This window comes from Corvus moneduloides, chromosome 2, assembly GCF_009650955.1.
Source record: "Corvus moneduloides isolate bCorMon1 chromosome 2, bCorMon1.pri, whole genome shotgun sequence".
Classification (NCBI taxonomy): Eukaryota; Metazoa; Chordata; class Aves; order Passeriformes; family Corvidae; genus Corvus; species Corvus moneduloides.
In genome coordinates this window covers 92,658,497-92,679,589 of record NC_045477.1, presented here as the reverse complement: position 1 = coordinate 92,679,589, position 21,093 = coordinate 92,658,497, and the positions used below count along the sequence as shown (strand labels likewise).

Genomic DNA, 21,093 nt, shown 5'->3' with positions numbered 1-21,093 from the left:
TGTCCTCTCTCACCTTGACATGTATCACTACTGCTGTAACATTGAATTTTCTCAAAAATTCTGACTCTTCAGATTGACCCTTATCCTGTTCTAAGTATCCATAGCAACCCTCTATGAAGGATTACAGGAAATCCAGTATCTTTTACATAAAATCTCTTTTACAGGGGGGTGAAAAAGTAGGAAATTAGTTCTGGATATTTTCTGGACAGAATACCTTGCTTCGTTAACTATGTAGGTACTTTTAGTGAAGAAAAAAATTCTGATGGCATTCCATGCAGCCATCCGGTTTATTTTTAGAAGTGTTATATGTTGCCATTTTCAAATGCTTGGATTTGTCTTGCATTGCAGAAGAATATCAGAGCACTGTAAGTTAGACATATTTGCACAAAATGCTTTTCCTACTTATTCATTTTCTGACCATGTTTTCCCTGTGGGAATGCTTAAATAAGGCCAGCAATATTTCAGATAAAATAATAGGACAAACTAAAGCTCGTAACAAGTTACCTCAGATCCCATCATGTTCCCAAGAGGATGTAGGTGAGCCCTCCTGTATGAGATGAGCTCAACACAATATCTCACCTGAAGTTGTCCCCAGTGTTTTCTGAAGGAATAAACAAAACAGACCAGCTGTCAGCATATGCCATGATACCAGTCTGCTGCTGTTATTCTTATCTGGGATGTCTCAATATGAGATGTCTATGCGTGACCTTCACATCACATCCATGTAGAAGACAAGCTAATGACTTCTCTGAGCTACTGGTAGTCTACAGATAATCTGCAATGAAGCTTTTATTTCCTTTCCATCCACACAGCAGCCATCAGGAAAAATAGACCTTTTAGGGAAGTTGGACTTTTAGGGGCAAAACCTGCACACAGATTTGTTTGTGTTCATGGAGTTAGAAGCAGACAGGTAGAGAGCTGTCCTCACAAGATGTTTATGCTGTGGGAGACTTGTGGGTGCCAGGGGCCCCATTCCATTTGGTGGTCATCATTGCCATGCTCCTGGCAGAGAAAGAAACCTCATACACACTCTGGCTGAATCATAATGAGTACAGGCCCAAGGGCAGATTTCCCTCCGTAGAGGGAAGCTGAAAAAACACTTCTCTACAAGGTATCTACACAAGGTGGAGGATCCAGTGGAAGCATAAAGAGATGCACTGGGTAAAAGGAAAATTTTCTATGTGTTCTGGAACACAGTTCTGCTGGTCAAGGAGATGCCCAAGTGTAGAAGTTATTTCATTGACTTCAGGAGACACGTGAGTGTATCTCCAGCCTTCTTTCTCTTCAGATATATGTGGTGCTTCCTGCATCATTAGCCTCATTAATAGTTTCCTCTTCTTTAGGACATTGATGTGATTCCTGTGAAGTGAAGGAACACCCTTTTTTGAAGCAGGTTGCAATCTGTGAGTCGATGCTTCAAATTTTTTTCTATAGCAGGTTATTGTCTTTGTGACAGTAACAGCCTCATGTTCAGAGGGAAGATCAGGCTGTTGTGGTTGAGCCTTGAGCCATCTCACTCCAAGATTCCAATGCAATGTTTTGAATGCAAGACTTCTGAGTTCTTCCCTTCCTCCTCCCCTTCAGTGTATATTACTGATATATATTCAGCTCTGTTAGCAGAGTAACAAAAACATATCAGAAGGCTAGGTGTAATGTATTTTACATGTTGCAAGGTAGTGCCCTTGAAATTTGCAGGGAAAAACTTTAAGCAAAACAGGACTGCTTCTACTGTTAGATATAAGAATACCTCCACTGTAGTCCTCTAAAAGTTTGCATGTGGCAATCACAGCACTCATTTACTGTGCATTTTTGCCTGGGTTCAGGTTTTGTACTAGGAAACCCTAAAAAAAACCAATTCCAGACTGGGGAGTTTCCCTTAAATACCTTCCCTTACATACCCCAGTTTTCCAGAGTAACTGATGTGGTTGCTACATCTTTTGTGGTTTTTTAGTGTAAATTTAAGAGGATCTTCTCCACTTCCTATACTTCCTTCTTTCTCCTTCTTTCTGTTTTCCTCTAAAACAGAGAGTCTTGAGATGAAAGCTTGGCCTTCTGAAACCAACAGGAGTTTTCCCATTCAGACTTCATGTCTGGAAGATAGAAAGGAGAACTCCACTGCCTCCTTACTGTCTTCCTCTGAAAACGTAAAGCAAAGGACATCACATGCCTGAATCTTGGCAGGGTTCAAAAAATCTCTGCTGTAAAAATGCTAATGATACAACCTTTTGCTTACAGTGTCTTTTTAAAGCAAGAATTTTCAATCTTTTCCAGTATTTTTTATTTGCTTGTTTTATTTCTTTGTGAAGCTTCTGCCTTTTCAGTCAGGAAGTAAATGGGTCATTTTTAAGACAATAATTAATCTTAAAGGGGAGGAAGGGTGGCTGTATTCCCCCTGCTATGCACAGCAAGCACTGAGAAATTTGAAGAATTTGGCAAGGGTTCTCTTCACCTTTTTTTTTTTACAAGAGGAGAGTGCCCTGGAATGAGCACCCTGTCAGAGCATTTTCAAAGAAGGGACATAATCTGTACTTTTCCCATTTCCCACAAGCTGTTTTCAAGTCACCTCAGAGCATTTGGCTGGCTTACACTGACAAATCCATTCAGTGCTTGCATGGGATGTTGTGTGGCTTCCTGGATGGTTATGAAAACTTATGCAGGCAGGGGAAGAAATTTGGAATGCAGTGCTTTCATTCATGATGGAAGGAGAGCTTGCATTGGGCTACAGGAAAAGTTTTATCATGGTCAGATTTAATCCAAACCATTCTGTGCAGTTGCAGTAATAAATTTTCCAGTTTCCAGGTAATATACTTTAACTACAGCATGGTATCAGTGATAGATTTCTTTTTTTATGTACTCTAAGGCCCTTTATAGCTTTTCCAGTTCAGGGTAGATTTAAGATGTTGACAAGTGTCTTCAGAGACAATAAGGATTTTCGATTTCATCCCTCAACACTGCTGCATAAGGCAGTCTTACTTCAGTAAGGATTTCAGCAGAAGCATGAAGGGAGTTTTGTTTTTCTTATGTTGACTGTTGCAGAATACTCGATTTTTGTTTTGCAGACTAACAAGGGGGATGAGCTTTCCAATCGCATCCAGAATACCTTGGGCAACTATGATGAAATGAAAGACTTGTTAACTGACCGGTCAAACCAGAGCCATCTCGTTGGGGTTCCAAAACCTGGGGTTCCTCAGACACCTCTCCCCAAGCCTGATGAACATCTTACCGCAGACTCGAGACCACCACCTCCTCCTCCCATTTCCAGCACTACTTCTTCCACACCAGCATCTCTAGCTGCCCAGCAGAGCAAAAGTACCACAATGGGCTGGCAGAAGGCCGGGCATAATGGCGCTTCAGAAGGCCAGCAGAGAGCAAGCAAACACGGACACCGGTCGCTGGAGTCACACAAGGGTGACTTCAAACTGGCAAACCAAAAATCCAATTTGGAGAAACTAAAACACTATGCATCAAGTCCCACCTCCTCCTCCTCCTCCTCTTCTTCTTCTTCCTCTTCCTCCTCCTCCTCCTCCTCCTCCTCCTTCTCCTCCTCCTCCTCTTCCTCCTCCACCTCTTCTTCCTCCTCCTCCTCTAATACTGCCCAGCAAAGCTCGCTGAGGGCCACATTAGGAGACAACATCAATAGAGTGCAGCAGCCAGCAAAGCTCAGTTGTAGCTCAGAAGGAGGAACTCAAGTCCAAGAGAGGCCAGCAAAGCATGGTGGGGCGCACTGCGTCCAAAACTTCCCACCCTCTCTTGCTTCAAAGCCCAGTCTGGGTCAGCAGAAGCCAACAGCTTATGTAAGGCCAATGGACGGTCAAGACCAGGCTCCTGATGAGTCTCCAAAGCTGAAGTTACCAGCAGAGACGACCAAGTCGTATAGGGGAGTGCCTTCCAGCAAGCCTGATTCGGCCAGGACCAAGTCAAAGATCACCAAGTTCAGCATTCCTAAGCAAGAAGAAGTAAGTGTTTTTATACTTCTTATGACATACTCCCATAGCTGGATGGATGGATGATGCCTTATTGCACCTGCCTCTTTACATGTTTTTAACATATTGGTTTGCATGTTGATTTTTTTGGTAACATTGACGTAGTATATTGCAAAGAGCAGCCTCACAGTAATTTAAAGATATCTCAACAGCAAAATGCTCACTGTCTTCAGGACCCAAACACTTCCCACAATGGCACATTTTCTAGTAGTATTTATTATTTCACTGACTCTTTCCTGAGTGCTCCTCCATAAAGTCTGGATTTTTTTTTTCCCTAGGCAGGTGTATTGCTTCCTACTGTTCATATTTCATTGATTTCTTTCTCTTTGGCAAAGATTAAATGAAGTGCATGCGACCAGAAGTAGTTCTGCCATCCTCAATGTTGAAGTAGTTTCACAATCTAAATAAATTACCTGTACAATATGAAAGCTGTGGAATAGAGAAGAATACAGCAATGATACTCTCATTTTAGTTCATAGTATCTGTTTGTGTTTCAAGCTAATTTCTGAGAAGACTGTGGTTTCCTTCTTAAAGAATTTCCATCTGTAGAAACCTGGTGTAATGGGTTGACCCAGTACACCTGGCCATGCTACAAGTATGAGAACATGTCTGAAAAAGCTTTTAGACAACATTTATTTATCAGCAATAGATATAAAATATGTCTGATTGGACTTAGTGTATATTCATTTATTCCACATGTATATTTTCTCCTCTTATGCCAGGAGGACACTTTGCTTTACCACTTTGAGATTTTCTGGTTTTTGACTTTTTGGTCTTTTTTGATGGGAAGGAAGTGATTCGTTTTGGCAGAATAAAGGGTGATTTATTGTTCAAGGGTGTATTCAAAGGCCTGTATGCCAATATGAAGATGGTCACATCATCCTCTTGTGCAAATTGATAGAGCTCCCATGACTTTAACGATTTACAGTATTTATATCAGACTCTATTTGACTGAATCACTGTGTCTTTCTCAGAGAAGAGGCAATGGTTCTTTACTCTTTTTTCACAGCTGTGGTGCATCTTGAGATGTTTTAAGTCTTAAAATTTTGTTTCTGGCATTGTTAAAGGTGAGGAAAAAGCTAATTTTTGGTAGAGTTCTCTGGCCTCTTAATGCCTGCTTTTCAGAAATGGAGTTGACTCTTGTATTCCCCCTTGGATTTGGTTTGGGAAAGAAATCTCTCTGGAAGCAACTACTTCTGTGATTTTTCTCTGAGTGAAAGTTCCATCAGTTCCAAACAACATGCAGGTGATATGTTGTTCCTGAAAAGAGGTTGTTTTAGGCTTTTAAGCCAGATTTTATAAGCAAATTTAGCATTCACGAACTGCTGTAATTCTGCAGATAGATCAGGTAATGGCAGATACTAATATCCATTTAGCTATTATTACCTCTTTCAGACTTGTGCTTCTATCTGCAAGTGGGAAGTGTTGTTAGAATTAAAGATGCCTGTGGCAATTATCTGACTCTTGCAAATTTCCCCCCTTTGCATGTATGCAATACTCTAAGGACTAGTTTGGAAAGAGTTCTGATAGGCAATCATTTGTTTGTCTGAAATTCAGGATTTACCATTTGCATTCCCAATTTGCCTAACCCCCGAAAGAAAGATTAGATTTGTCGTATGTAATCCATGCTGCTGCATAAGTTTATACTGCAGTTTCTAGACTAGGAGACATAGCTGAGATCACTTCAAACTAACTCATTTAGATACTGATGGCAGTGTAGACTGTAGTAGGACAGAGTAGACTGCAGGTTACCTACTAAAATATTCACCAATTTCTCACAGATTTTATGTGATGCAGTATTAATGAAAAAGCATTTGATAACAAATATAGAATATAAACATTTAACTGAAGTTGAAGGACATGGACCAAAACCATTGTCTGGTGGTTTAAAAAGATTATTATGAAAAATGATGCCAAATTTCTAAGAAGAAAAATAGTAGGTACTATCGGTGTTGGGATTTGAAACTGGAGCTAATGAAAGAATGTTTAGATCTGAAAGATCAATGAAAGACAATGGACCAGCTTTTTTTCATTTATCCTAATATTTTCTTTGTTCTAACTTTTTCCATCCCAAGTGGCACAAGTGGAAACTTGTAACCCACTGATATTGCCACAGGGAGAAATATTGGCCAAGACTGAAAGTATTTTATTCGGTGTTACCTAATACACCCGCCCTTTGATTTTCAGTCGTACTTCTTTTAATTTCAAAATGTTTTTCCATTCCTATTATCTGTATCATAAGTCTTCTGGTAGACTTGTGTAAGAATTCCCATCTTTTTTTAAAATTTCCGCTTTTGAACTCATAAATTTTCTCCTTTGCATCAAATGTTTGCCATCCTCTCTTAGGGCCGGAAGTTTTAAGCTACTTGCAGCACAAAAGGTGCCATGGTCCTGTGAATGTTTGCAGGCAAAATGAGGCCTCTGTTGTTCAGAGTGAGGCTAAAGGTGTTGGCCAGGAAAGACCCTAGTATCCCCAGTGACAGTGGGAAGAGTAGAAATTACATACAGGATGATTGTGAGGGAAAGCAGGCTGACAAGGAGGCTACAGCAGTGCCTGGAAGCTACATGGAAACAGAAACGAGAGTGGCAGAAAGCTGCTTAAGAGCAACCAGGAAAGGAGAGGGGCAGAGGGCTTGGGTAGGGTACCTGAAGTGCTGGTGGTGAAATGAAGCTCTGTGTCTGCTAAAATAAAAGGTGCGTGGCTGAGGTGGGCTAGATAGGGCAGTCACTGTGCTCTAGGGGTTCATGTAGACAGCAGTGTGAGGCCTCTCTGGCTCCTGGTCAGTTTGTTGTCCACCAGAACCCCCAGGTCCTTCTCTGAAGAGCTCATGTCCAGCCAGCTAGCATCCAGCGTGTATTGTTGCTAAGGTTATCCCTCCCCTTACTCAGGAGCTGGTATCCCCCCTTGCCAGAGTCTTAACAGTTTATCTAATACGAGTTCTGTGGCCCTCAACATAAGAAGGATGGGGACCTGCTGTAGTGAATCCAGAGGAGGGACACCGAGCTGATCAGAGGGCTGGAGCACCTCTCCTGTGCAGACAGGCTGGGAGAGTTGGGGCTGTTCAGCCTGGAGAAGAGAAGACTCTCCAGTGAGACCTTATGGCACCTTCCAGGACCTAAAGGGAGCCAACAAGAAATCTGGGGAGGGACTTTTTACAAGGGCGTGTAGTGATAGGACAAGATGTAATGACTTGAAGCTGAAGGAGGGTAGGTCTAGATTAGATATTAGGAAGAAATTCTTTACTCTGAGGGTAGTGAAACACTAGAAAGGGATGTCCAGAGAAGCTGTGGATGCCCCATCTCTGGAAGTGTTCAAGGCCAGGTTGGATGGGGCTTTGAGAAATGTGGTCTAGTGGAAGGCGTCCCTGCCCATGCTAGTGGGGTTGAAGTTAGATTATGTTTAATATCCCTTCCAATCCAAACTGTTCTGTGATACCTATGCACTTCCATTTGTGTATACCAGTTTGAAAGAACCTTCAGTGAAAAAATAAACACATAATGAAGTAAAGGACTGGAGAATAAGATGCAGCGTCACACAAAGTATGTGTGTCAGTGTCATCAGCAGGATACAAAGCCCTCTTGTGTACATTCCATGAGGTTTTCAGAGAAACAGGGCACAGAGTTGGCTGCAGTACAATTATTATTCACTGGAAATAAGATCTCTTGAATACAATTATAGACCATTACTTTTCAATACACGAAAAAGGTTGATTTTTAATGCAGTTCAATACCTCATTTTATATTTTTAATCAGTTTTGGAAAGCCTTCAATACCTTGACACAGACTGAAGCTTATAAATTTTTTTAATTGTTTTGATGAGAATAATTTGGATAGACCTGTGTGTAGAAAGGTAGCATTTACTCATTTGGGAATTTAATCTTTAGTAGCCAGGTTCATCAGTGTTAATTAGAATCCATACCCAACCTCCTGGTCGTTCCAAAATTATCATAGTGCTCTGTAGAAATGATAGCTCGTCATCTCAAGTACTGCTATTTCACATTTTGAACTACTTAGAAATTATATTACTGTAGGTAAAAACCCACTGTATTGGATAAAAGGGAAGAAAAATTTGATACCAGGGTATAGAGGAAAAGAGGCAGGGAAATCAAGTGCCTCTCTTTTCTAAAATGTTCTTGAGTGAAACAATAAGAAAAACCTAGGATGGCAAATCATGTCCTTTATATCCAAGTTCTGTTTTTGAATTTCATCTCATAGGCTGCATGCTGCTTTTTTATTACATTGAAGAAGCCTTATCTATTGTCCTTTGCTTACTTCTCTTAAGGGTTATGGAGCAAAGAAATAGAGGTTGTATTCAAGAATGACTATCAGTCTAATGGTAAAAGGGAAGATTTGGTTTTGTTAAATTTGGAAATGCATTTATGTGAAATGTAGGTGAGGTCATCATGAGGACATGTTCTTTCTTATTCACTGCACGGAGTACTTACACAACATCTTCTGCAGCAGAAGTAATGCACCATAGATTAAAGGTTGAGTTTGGGGTTGGGTTTTTTTTATTGTTTTTTTTTATTTTTGCCCTGATCTTACTCAGGCAAATTCCTATTTGCCTGGATAAGATACTCTCTGCAGTCACTCTCCTTTGAGTGGCTATATATAGCTATCAGCATCTGGCACACACGCTAGCAAGTGTCCTTTAAATCTGCAATCTTTTTTTCGCCTATCAGCTCTATCCCCACATATTAATGGAAAACAGAAACACCCCACAACTCTTTCCTCTCCCTGAAAAAACTGTTCATAGTTTGGCCTCAATGTTGATAATTTGATCAAAATCAGCCTCTTTTAAGAAGATGCAGGTATAATAAGCAGTTCCATTCCAGTTTAACATTGAAGATGCACGTTCATGTGCTGATACGTCTCATTTGAGAACAGAAGGTCCAGTGTAAACTAAATAGGGAAGGTAGTCATTATGAGTGCATGCTTCCTCTGGAAATACCACGTATCTGGATCTGTGGGACAGTAGACGGGAAACAGTATCTCATGAGGAGAGAAAAGCATTTAGAGGACATCTGAGTAAGTGCTTTTCCTCAGAGGCATAACGCCACATGCCCCTGGCTGCAGTGGAGCCTTTTGAACTGTTGCAGGACTAAGAGTAGAATTCCAATTTTTTTTCTCTGCTTCCCAGGGTGTTCAATTCTGGCCCAGAAAGGCAGAAATGAAAATAAAAGCACAGTCAAAGATGCTTTTTAGATAAAAAGGAAGGGAGGGATTGAATGCATTAGCAAAAGGGTCCAGACTTCTTCCGCCACCGTTTCAGGATGCGCCCGAAGACGCTGGAGACATAAGCGCAGAATTAAGTGTGTTGATACTCCTCTACCATTTATCGACTTCACTGAAGAATTGCACTGCTTGAGAAGCCAGTTAGCAATCACAGCACTTGAGTACTTGTAAGTACGAGCCAGTTGTAGATGTTTTCTTTCCCTGATGTTCATGCTGCATTTACAAGAGGACACAGATCAATTCATCCCTGCAATGACCTTCCCCACAAATAAAGAATGTTTTCCCATGTTAAACAGGAAGAACTTCACAACAAGAGCAGTGTGGTGCAAAGCTCCCTGCTAGTCATGGGTTATTCAGGACCTTCGAGTGTTTCTGTGGGAGGGCTGTGCATTACTGCCTGTATTTATGTAGCAGAGTTCAACAGAGTAGGACTGCAAAGAAAGTGTATTAAAAAAGTAGTATTGGAAATGCTCTTAACAAACACATTGGAGACCACAGTGTGAAGGGATTTTTTTTTTTTTTGTATAGTTTTCAAGTCATGATGCAAGCCTTTGCCTTTCTCACATTCTGCAGCTGCCAAGGCACACAACAACTGTGTGCAAGGGCAGCTTCAGTGAACACAGTGGGCCTAATCTCTCTGGCTATTCTTCCATGACAGCTCTTGTAGAAGGGAAATGCTATTTAGACACCTTTACTTTACTTTTAGAGCTTCCTACTTTTACTGTTTCTCCCCTCAGTTAAACAAGTTTCTTTTCTCTTTTGAATTGTCTATATGTATATATTTTTTTTTCTGGGAAACCACTGGCTAAACTTATCTATAGGTTTTCGAAAAAAAAATTAATAGAATCATAGTCTCCAAAGTCTTCTGTATGGACTGATTACCATATGGTATGTGCTGTGTGTTTGTTGCTATGGTGAATCACTTGTTTCTCATTGTTTTTCATTGGTAGGATGATTATGATCAGAGAAAAATACAATGAAATTAGATGTAAACTTACGATTTTCAAGAACATTCCTTAATGTTTGCACCTGGTTTTTTTGCAAGTTTTCCCTGAGGTTGTTTTTTTCTAATTATTGAAAACATACTTTGTGCAGTTAATTTGGGTCTCTCCTAAGTCGGATCTTCCCTTTGATAAAACTGGTCTTTCCATCTTTTCTAAAGTTGGAAAAATAGCCACTTTTGGAGTAAGGAAAGCTCAGTGGATGTAAGAATATGATTAATTGTGAGAAACTTGAATTCGTCTTGCCTTTTTGTTTTTAATCGCCCAGAGTGAGTGGCTTGGTTTATGAATCAGCTCTGGAGCTGATACAAGAGTGCATGCATAAAAATGTCCACAACCCTGTTTAATTGCTTCTTTAGTTCCCTGTGGTAAGCACTAAAGTTATTGATGAAGGAAATAAGATTTCTGGAATTACAAACCCCAGATTTTAATTGCACATTTTGTCTGATTTTTTTCAATCCATTGTAGTGCTTATGATGATAACTGCATGTAATAAAAGTCCTCCTGACCAGAAACAAAGTAGTCTAATAGATGTCCTTTGTAAAATGTGCCTGAAAAGATACATGGTATTGCTATCACTTTTCCACCTTTGGCCCCATTAGCATGGATTTCTTCCTGGCCTGTAAGGTATTCAGCAGTTGGAGAAAGCAGACGTTTCTGGACGTGGTTGCAGGAGCTGTGTGCTGGAGCACGGCGCTCCCACCAGCACAAGAAACTGTCCTCCGTGTGAAGTTTTGGCTGAGCATCTTCTCTCCATCTGCTTCATGGCTTCATAAACAAAAGAGTGCTTAGAGAGGGTCGGGGTACAGAGAGAGAGCGAGGGTGGGCTTGCTGTGGAGTTCAGATTACTGGGGAAATACTTAGACACACTCTATTTCCCAGACCTCCCACTGCATGATGCTGGAGCGTTGTGTCAGTGTGCAGTCAGGTGAGGAGTCCAAGCCCCTGTTGCTTCTGCAGAGTACTTATATTAATACCAGCTCACATTCTCCTTTCCAATAATTACAGCAAGGTAGGCTATCTCTGTCTACTCTTAGTCTTCACAGCAATCTATAAGGGATCATGTAGGATGTAAAGGTGGTTTAGGATATTTTAAATTAAAACAAAAAAATCTATGGAAACTATTTAACTTCTTTGTTCTATAGTTTCCCAGTCTTTCATGAATCAGAATGACATGAAAGTGCTACCACTGAACATACTCACAGGGGTCAGGTACGACTGATGAGCAAGAGAACTAAAGGAAAATACAGTGAGCTTCACAGATCGCTGTTAATTCCAGCTAAATAAATAATGTATATGTGCCGCCTGATGTATAAGGTTAAAGAGGTCAGATCTCCAGTAAATGTAAATTCATCCAGCCAGGCCAGAAGCAGTTAAATTCTTTATTATTGGTCACATAGTCACATAACAATAAATGAAGACAAATATACATTTAAACATCTGCAGGTAACATACTTTATTCACACTGTGTGTTGTAAAGTTGTCATTTCTGTAGCACTTCTGAATTTGGAAGATCTATCCCTGTGGTATCACAAAATAGCTTCCTAGAAAAGTAATTAACAGGAGGCTTTTTTTTTTTAAGTTCAGAAAAGATATGTAACGTGAGCATCTGATTTCCTGTCACTCTTGGTTAACTTTGTATGAAAATGGATAGCTTCCAAATTAAAGCAGGCACCGGACTGTCTGGAGAAAAATGCATCTGTAAAGAAATGTGTACATTATATATTCATGTCATTCCAAATCTCTTAATTGTATTTTATATATAACAGTCCCATGTTCTGAAATATGGTACCTTTTTTACTTCATGGGTCAAAACCAGCATGCCAGAAAGGCTGAGGTTGCTCCTTACAAGCATTTTGTTTTCCAAATTCCCTCATACCCTCCCCACCAGCATGTTTCTCTGAGCAATGGAGGCACGACATGAAGTCTCTCTTCACCACGTTTTATTCAGAAGATAAATATACAAAAATAATTCAAGCCAGTGAGCCACAAGGTCAGGAATATTGAGAACCAGCATTTTCTCTCAGAACCAAAAAATGCTATTCATACTCCTCTGTGTTTACTGCAAATGGCTGTAAGGGAAGCTTATGTAGCTGGAAAGAGAAGAAAACCAGGAGCATTTCTTGTTAGCTCTTACCACTAACAGATGTTTAAGGAGAGATGGGGTGGAAGACTCTCTGCTTTGTAACTGCTTTGAAATAAGATGCTGAAGGTGATTTTTTTTTCTTACACATGCTAGAGATTATTAGTATTCAAATACCAGCAGCATAATCTATTGCTAATCAAATCTTGCATTTATTTAAGGGTGGTTGTACAACTGCAGTCAAACACAGAGGCAGGTACAACTTTATGTGGCTGCTGAAACTTTGAGACCTGAAGTAGAAAAGGGGAAGACAGCTGTGAGATTATTGATCACAAATACAATCAAAACAAGTGTTATAAGTGTATAAAATGACCATGATTTGGCAGTTCTGCAATATTTTCCAAGAGGCCTTTTCTGATTTTAATTACAATCTCAGGGACATCAGAGATAAGAAAGCATATTATCAGAGACATCTGATAAATAATAAAATATATTAGCTGGTTAATTTCTGATTTCATGGAAGTAGCAGTCCAGAGCAGAAGTATGCTGTTTAGAAAAAAGGCATGGGATGAAGGACCAAGTGCAATGTGAGAAGGCAAGTTGGGAAAATGCCATTAGCAGATAATGAATTGTCTTCCTTACACCAAATCATTTATGTTTAGCATGCAGGAAGAGTTAAAAAGACATAGATGGAGAAGACATAAGAATGAACTGGGCTCCATAACAGTGACAGAGTCTGAGAAAAGAATTATGTGGAAGCCTGAAGAGAAAGGAATGAAATTATGCTTTGGGAAACTCACCGAAAAGGAGTTAGTCACGGTCTAAATTTTTGTCCTCATGGGAGGATCAAGTGCAATGTGAGACAGTTTGAAAAATACCATAAGCAGCAATCATAATTTATGATAAAGTCTGCATGCAAGATCTTTCAGTTGGTTAGAGATGCCTGAGCAGGGCCCAAAATGTTACTGTTTTTCTGTAGTGTGTTTGTTCCCACCAGGACGCCTCAGGACAGCCTTCCTTCCCATGCAGTTTCTGCTCTTGGGTAGAAATGGACCTGTGTCCAGAGTACACCCCTGAAAAAGAATCAAACTGCATGGTGTGCTTATTTCTAAAGAAGCTTGTCCTCTCCCATGAGAAAAAAAATTTAGATGATGGTGGTGCATCACCGCCTTCACAGATGTGATATCACTGTCCCAGGAGGAAAACGCATTACCCCTTTTCCCCCCATAAGCAGTACTGCAAAGGGCACAAATCTGGGCTTGTGGATACACGTAGCTTCTGTGGGAGGTGGAAGAGGCAAAACCTCACGCTCACACAGGGTGCCTAAATGTCTGTGAACAACCTCTACACAGAGCTGACATCTTCTGAAACACAGCAGGTCTTTTTTTTTCCCACCACCTCTGCTCAGAGAGAATATAGCTTCTGATAACACCCAGTTGCATTCTTATCAATAAACAAAAAATGCTGTGTTTTTTAGTACTGTAATCTATTGCATTCGGGAGTGTCAAAGATCTTCAGAAGCATTAATGATGTGTCTGAAAAGAATATTTTAAATCTGGTTACAAAAGGGATTAGCTGAGGTGAAGGCAGATGGGATACCTTCTGTGATGGTGCTGCTGCCAGAACAGGCCTGCTTCCCTTGGCCCCATTTGCTGGTGGTCCCATTTGAGGGATCAGATGGAAAATTATGTGGGAGGATGGCAGAGGATGGGATGGCACACCTGGACCATGCACCTTATTCCATTCCCAGACCAAGGCTGGACAGAGTCATGGCTGGCCACAGGCCCAGAGTAAGCAGAGCCAGGATGAGTTGGTGTCAAAGCTGAGTGCAAAAGCGTGAAGACTGAACCCCCAGTTCTGTGTACTGATGTCTGTGCCACAGATGACCCCATACAGAGTGACACATGAAACTGTTCCATAACTTTGCTCTGGAGATGGAAGTTAACACAGAAGCATAAGTAAGGGCTTCTTACGAAACTCCAAATTAATGCTTCTCACTGTATTTTTTCCTGTCATTTAGGTCACTTGAGGCAGAGACAGTTCCTGAGTGATTATGTCACTTATGGTTTACCACTTCCATCTGAGTTATTCACTGCACATCCTCCACTAGAAATTAATAGGAGTTCTGCCATTGCATTGAGTGGTAGCGAGACCAGGGTTTGACAGGGAGGAATATTTCTTCTACATTGTATGAACTTCCTTTGGTCAACAAGCTGTTGCTTGAGGGATATTGTCTTTTGTCTTCAATCTTCCTTTGTTTTGTTCCAGAAGTGCAGATGTAATACTTACAGTTGTTTTTTGACATCATTATTACTTTGAAGAAAGTCAGCAATAGTGATACGGGATAAAAATTGGGGCAGGAGCCAGGATTTGAATTCAGAAACACTATGCTGCATTAATCTGTTAATTTCAGGTCATATCTTTAGAGCATCAAAGGCGCTTCTTGACCGGTCTGAGGTGCTTGAGTAATTTTTTTCTCTCTCATAATTAAAATTTCTAGCTCCCTGTTCAGAATCAGTTTCCTCACCAACTGTTCAGTGAATAAATCTACATGAGTGATTTCCTGACAGTTGTACATTAGGAATTATGGCATATCTCTGCTCATAACTTACAGAACTATCTCAATACAGAGAGGAGACCATAAAACATGCCAAATGGGGATTTCTCAGATATGCTAATTGCTGCTATATAAAGAGCACGGGATGAAGAGCTGCCACAGGGGAAGTTCAGCTAAAAAGTACCTACCACAAATCTTTGAAGGTCCACAGAGAAGCAAATCCTTCTGCTGCCACTTCTTGGCAGAGCTCTGCTGAGCAAAGCCTTTGCAGCTGAGTGGGCTTGGGCAGGGAGGGCTGGTGGCTGCCTGCAGTCCAGTGCAGTGGCCAGACAAGAGCTGGGACAGGGGTCTGCCTCTCCAGGAGCTGCTGGCAGCATCTGAGGGCCTGTGGGATTGGCACAGTACCAACACAGGAAGCAAACCCTACCTTCTTGGATTCTTAGATGTGGTGCCCAAGCAAGGTTCTTGTCTGTTCTAAAATACACCCAAATGCAGGCCTAATTCACTTCTCTTGAAATGGACTGGATTGCATTTCCCACTCCCATCTTCTTGTCCATGAGCTTGGCTCTCAAAATAAAGCTGCTGTTTTCTTTATACTGAATTTTTGTGTATTCGGAGCAAGGGCTAAAGTAACCAATGGACATCCACTGCCTGTTCTGAGAAGCTTCTGTTTGCCATTCAGTGACAGGAAGATGCTGTCCACGTAAATCATCCTCCCATTTTTTTCAAAGTTTTTACAAAATTGACATCCATGCCAAACTTTGCAAATTAACTCCTTATCTGTAGAGTACCACAAAAGAATTTACAGCATAGAGGGGAAGATACAGTTCAGCAAATCTGCTGTAGCCAGGTGTGAGTTACACTCTTGTAGCTTTTCTAAATGATACATTTTATGCATTGACTACAGATAGGTATTTTTGCACTCAGTGGAGTGGGGCTGGATCACTGAACTCATTTTAAGTAGGCCATTAAGCATCATTGTTTAATACTGATTTTTAGCCATTGCACTTGAACCCTTTACCTCAGGTTGACCTAGAAGACAAAAATCAAAATCGCTGCACCCCAGCAGCTAACTGCAGCTCTACTATTTCTACTGATAACATCTCTACACCTTTTCTTTGTAAACAAGTTGTCTGTACTGTGAAATACATATCTTACTGAAGATTATAATTAATGTGGAAAGATGAAACCACATAGTTATTCAATAATCTTAATATAGAATACTTCTTTTAAAATAAGTCAGCTAGACAAATCAAACAGTATAGAAATGAAATGTGCCTTTGTAGGCCCTGTGGAAAATTCAGCTAATGAACTGAGGAGTATCAGTTTCTAGACAGGAAAGAAAGTCTGCTTAATTTAAAGAAATAAGTTCAACTATTTGCTTCCTTATCCTAAAATAATGGGTTTGGGCATGATCACACAATATGCAAAAAGTAACTTCAGTGCAGCCTTGTGTGTTTTGAAACACCAAGCAAAATACAATTAACTTTAAACTAGTAAATTGTAATGCTAAAAAAAAATCTGCCTTCCGGGTGTGACTATCTTTTTAATTTGATGATGTCACCCTGTGAGCCATTAAAGCACTATCAATGAGCAGGCTGTGCATTTTCTAATGATTACTGTGGAGTTGAAAAAGACTCTATAATGTTCCTGCAGTTTGTTCATCATTTTTGTTTGATAATTGTCCTGAAAATCAATGACAGCTACTGAGTACAGAAATTTGATTGAACCAAGTATAAATATAGGCAGCAATTTAGACTGTTCTTACTCAATAGGAAAATGTCTTTGGCTAATAAGTGGATTCCTATCTAAATTCATGAGTTCTTTTATGACATTTTGGGTTAAGCCTGAAATAGATTAATCTTTTTCTGATAAAGTTGCATAAGCTGTGATTTCTCTGGTGACCACATTTAATTGGATATTAAATAAAGTGCTTATCTTTCAACCAACAGGTTTTATAGGCTGGATTTCACAGATTAAATAACAAGTAATAGGCACACACAAAATTTTTCTGATTAAACCGTGATATACTCAGATTAAAAATTAGAATGTCTTGATTCAGGTAGGCTTTTGAGGTGCATGATTACAGCTGAGGGTTAAATGTGCAGAATAGAGGGAAACTGCAGGATGGTGCAAAGAGTTGTGAGGTCAGCTCTGTATATTCTTCTTTCCTGCTTATTCTTCAGCAAAGGTACAGCAGGGTGGTTTTCTGTTGGGTTTGACAAGAAGCTTGAATTCTTGATAATGTTTTTGAAAAGCCTGAGGTTGGGATTCATTATGCAAGGTGCTGTACAAGCACACAGCAAGAGGTATCCTGTGATAGAGCCTATCAGCCCTGGAAAGGCAGAGGAAAGGTTAACAGAAGCCTGGAAAGTAAATTAACCTATCTCACCTGAAGAAAGGAGATAGCGACAAGGCTGAGAGAAGTACCCAAACAGAAAAACATAGATGGTGTTTGGGAGGAAGAAGTCTTAATAGGGTGAGCAAAGACCACACTTGGGAGGAAGAGTGAGGTAAGGAGGAGGGGATGGAGAAGGTGCAGCTGAAAGCACAGCCTGGCTGTTACAGGAGGCATTTGTCTGGTACTCCACTTGCTGGAGAAGGCAGACTGACAAAAGGGCTCCAGAGGGGCAGAAGATAGTTAGGACTTGCTGCATTTCCTTTAATGATAATGAAGGACACTCTCTGGAGCTGAAAGGACATTTCTGTCCTGGAAAAGTTCAGGACGTTGAAGGAGTTCAGCTGGATGGCTCGGGCTCACGTGTGAGATCAGTGGAAAGGTATAGAGCAGCTATGCAGAATAAGACAGGAGGGGAACCACCAGTGTGAGCCGGAGGCCTTACGTGGGGAGGAAATAAATGAAGACATTTGCATTGAGTAGGCTGCACTAAATCAAATGATGTGGAGCTCATGCTAATTACAATTTTTTCCCCACTGGTATGACTTATTGTGAATGTGAAAACAAACTGATGCCTCCCTATGTAACCAAGTCTACTTTTAACTTTCCATGCATGGAGCTGGAAGCCCTCTGATAGTGCGTTGTTGGTTTTTTTCTCATATATGGATGAGAGAATTGCAGTAGCACTATGCAGCACTAAGCTCCGGAGCTTGGACAACCCATTCCTGACAGATTTATTTTGACTGTCACAAGATTAACGAGGAAGAGTTGCCTTGTGAGTTTGTTGGGCATTTTTTCCCTAGATAAAATTGACCCATTGCACACAGCATGTAATTGCTCCTGAGCTAATGTCAGACTTGCAAAAGGTAACTTCTTGCTGAAGGTAGCTTACTTCTTACAGCAAGTCAGCAAGGCTGGCAGTGCTACAGGTGGCATTGTTGCCCAGGCTCCGGTGACTCCAAGCCACTGGCATCATTTGGCTGAGATTCAAGGCAGAAGATGTAAAACATCCCACCTTTGTTACTGAAAGATAAAAATGGGAAATAGTTCCACCAAGTAATGGGGACAAACATAATGGCCTTGTGCTGTATTTCAGTCTGGGGTCACTGGGCCCTGTCTTTTTGCATAGTTGAAATAGCTGGTGTCCAGATGATAAAGATGTTGACAATTATCTTCTCCTTCCTTCAGAGACCGCACAAAGCTAAATCTTTTTCTTTTACTTTCACATAATTTTCTTTTATTTTGGCTTGTCATGACTTTTGACATTGGCATGAGGACGTTTTCTGGAGGAATTTCCTTTGCCTTCTTGTCATTTGGTAATGCAAAGCATTTTGTTAAGAATTTTTTCTTTGAAGCCACATTTTTTGTTAAGACCTTTCAGGATGGTGTTCTATTTTCTGCCTCACACAGAAGTCAGCTAGTAAATTAGCAGCCATTATTTCCCCTAGGCATCAGAAAAATGGTAAATTACATAAAGTTTTTCTCCAACTTGTTTTATTTCCAGTGAAACAAGTATTTCCAATGAAACATCAGGAAAGGGATGACAAGCTTCAGAGCTCGTGTTGGTTTTGGAGGCCAAGAGCTGGTTGAGTGGCTGCATCAGCCCAGAAACATACACTGGTTTCTGTGGAGAGGAAGGCAGCACAGGGCTGTCTGGTGGCAGCCACAGCCTGTCCTCCGAGACGAGACAGGATGCATCTCAGTGCCCAGCTGTGAATTCCCAGGGATGTCTGCAACCTCTGCTGTTAGCAATCAGGTGGCATGTTCCCTATGCAGTTGAGGCAGTGGTAAACTATTATGTGACTAGCTTGGAGACTGTGATTTTTCTTAGCAGAGCTGTATCTGTTTTCAAACGTTGTGCGAAAGCATGGGTAGGTAAGTTAGCACTTAGTGTACCCTAAGAGATGTAGTTTGCAAGGGGTCTGTTTGTGTCAAAGTCTCATTTCTTCCTTAATAAGCAGACCTGTGGAATTGTTCAAGGGGAAGCAGATCTCTGCAAAAGTCTCTGCTCTCTCAGTGTGTCAGTGCTGAGACTGAAGATGCAGTATCTAGATCAGCTCAAAAGATGGGCATGTATCATTTGTATGTTACAGGAACCAAGGCCTCTACAGGTATCAATTGGTCTCATGCCACCAACACTGCACATTTACCTCTTTATGTGCTGGTCTCTTACTAGATGCAGGTAAGACACTAGGGTCCAGTGTCCATGCACCCTAGCAGTAGTTTAGTTGGTGGTTTAACAGAGGGTCTTTGTAAAATTCCTGTACACAAATAGAGTGTTTCTAAATTGCCAACACAACAGCTGAAGCTTAAGTGCAATTTTTATTCCAATAAAGATGTGATGAAATTATGCCTAATGGTCTGCAGACTGCACTTTTATATGCACTTGCAATGCTCCCATTGACTTCAACTGCTGTTGTCAAGGTATTTCAGTAGTACTGAGCTAAGGATCATTACCCTCTGCTATTATAATACATTAAACTAATGCTACCATTTTTCCATTATAACAACAATACCTGGCGACTGAAGGCTACCTCCGACCCAATAACTTGCAATCAAATATTTGTTTCAGATTTCAAAATGCATATAAATTATGAGGCTTGACAAAAACATCTGATTAGACTAGCCCATACCTCCAGAATTAAAGAATTTAATTCTTTGCATGCAGACAAAGCAAACTTGGCACTGATGAACAGTGTGGACATACTAATATTTTTAAGAACATGAGGATTTTCATTTATAAGTAAGTTTAGTAAAACTACATTTGAACTAATCTTTCACTGACTTGCATGCAAACAGCATTGAAATGATCTATCTATACTGTACATATCCCAAATCCCAAAGCTTGTGTCCTTCAAAAACAAAGCAATTCCCAGCATGCTGTTGATGCAGCATGCATCAGGGAATACTTGTACAAGTGTCCTGGAGCTAATCTCAGTTTTCTGATTTCTGATATTAAAATCAACCCACCATTTTCTTCCTGAGTCCTGTTTGCTCTTATGCAAGGAAAAATACTGTACTTAAGTGCCAGGGGGAGATAACTTTGCAGAGATTACTCTACTGGTTCCTAAGAAATTAATAATTTTAAATACATAAAGGAAAGCAAATTCACTGATTATATAGCCTTTGCTACACTTCCTGATTGCTTGCTACTTATCTTTTTTTAACTGCCTAAAAAAGGAAAACAATAAAGAAAAGGAACTGCAAAATTCTTAAAGAGTTGACTGATATTACCTTTATGATAAAGTGAACCACAGACTAGATGAAAAAAAAAAAAAAAAAACCATGACCCTGAGTTCCCTTGGAAATCTCTGCAAACTCATCTTAAAAATGTACACACGACATCTGCCAGACAAACAGGAATGAGGACTTGAAAACCAAAACAGAGTCCAGATGTGCACAAAAATAGGCTTCTTTTTATTACTCTTGTGTCACTTGTACTGCACATCTAGAGCTAAGAGATACACAAAAACATAGTTGATTCATATAGCAGGTCCTTCTGATACTGTTTTCTCCCCAAAATACAGGCATTTTGTGTTTATTACTATACGTTGTTTGCCATTAAGATGGGAAACACCCTTAACCTTATCTAAATTTTTCTTTTTCTGTTTCCTTTTAAGAGCATGCTTTTAAGAACTATTCTTCAAGATGAAAATACTGTTATGAAAGAACAAATAATGAATTTATGCACAGATCTGGAAAACCGTGCTTTTCAAGACATCAGGCCAACAAATTTCATTGCAAAAGTATTTCATGGTTCAAACTCAGGGTTTATTCTGATAGGCCTAAGAATTTTCTCTGTGGAACAGATTTAGCCTTGATTGCAGAAGTCCTAG

At 40.3% G+C, this 21,093-nt stretch overlaps 1 protein-coding gene across 2 annotated transcripts in view; it reads left to right on the top strand.

Annotated features, from left to right (window-relative positions):
• Positions 1-21,093, top strand: part of AFF3 (AF4/FMR2 family member 3) — a 318,221-nt gene that overhangs the window by 52,255 nt on the left and 244,873 nt on the right. For both annotated transcript variants that reach the window (XM_032100355.1, XM_032100356.1), the window contains exon 3: positions 3,060-3,956. In XM_032100355.1, coding sequence (XP_031956246.1) covers positions 3,060-3,956 — 897 coding nt within the window. The remainder of the gene's footprint in view (positions 1-3,059; positions 3,957-21,093) is intronic.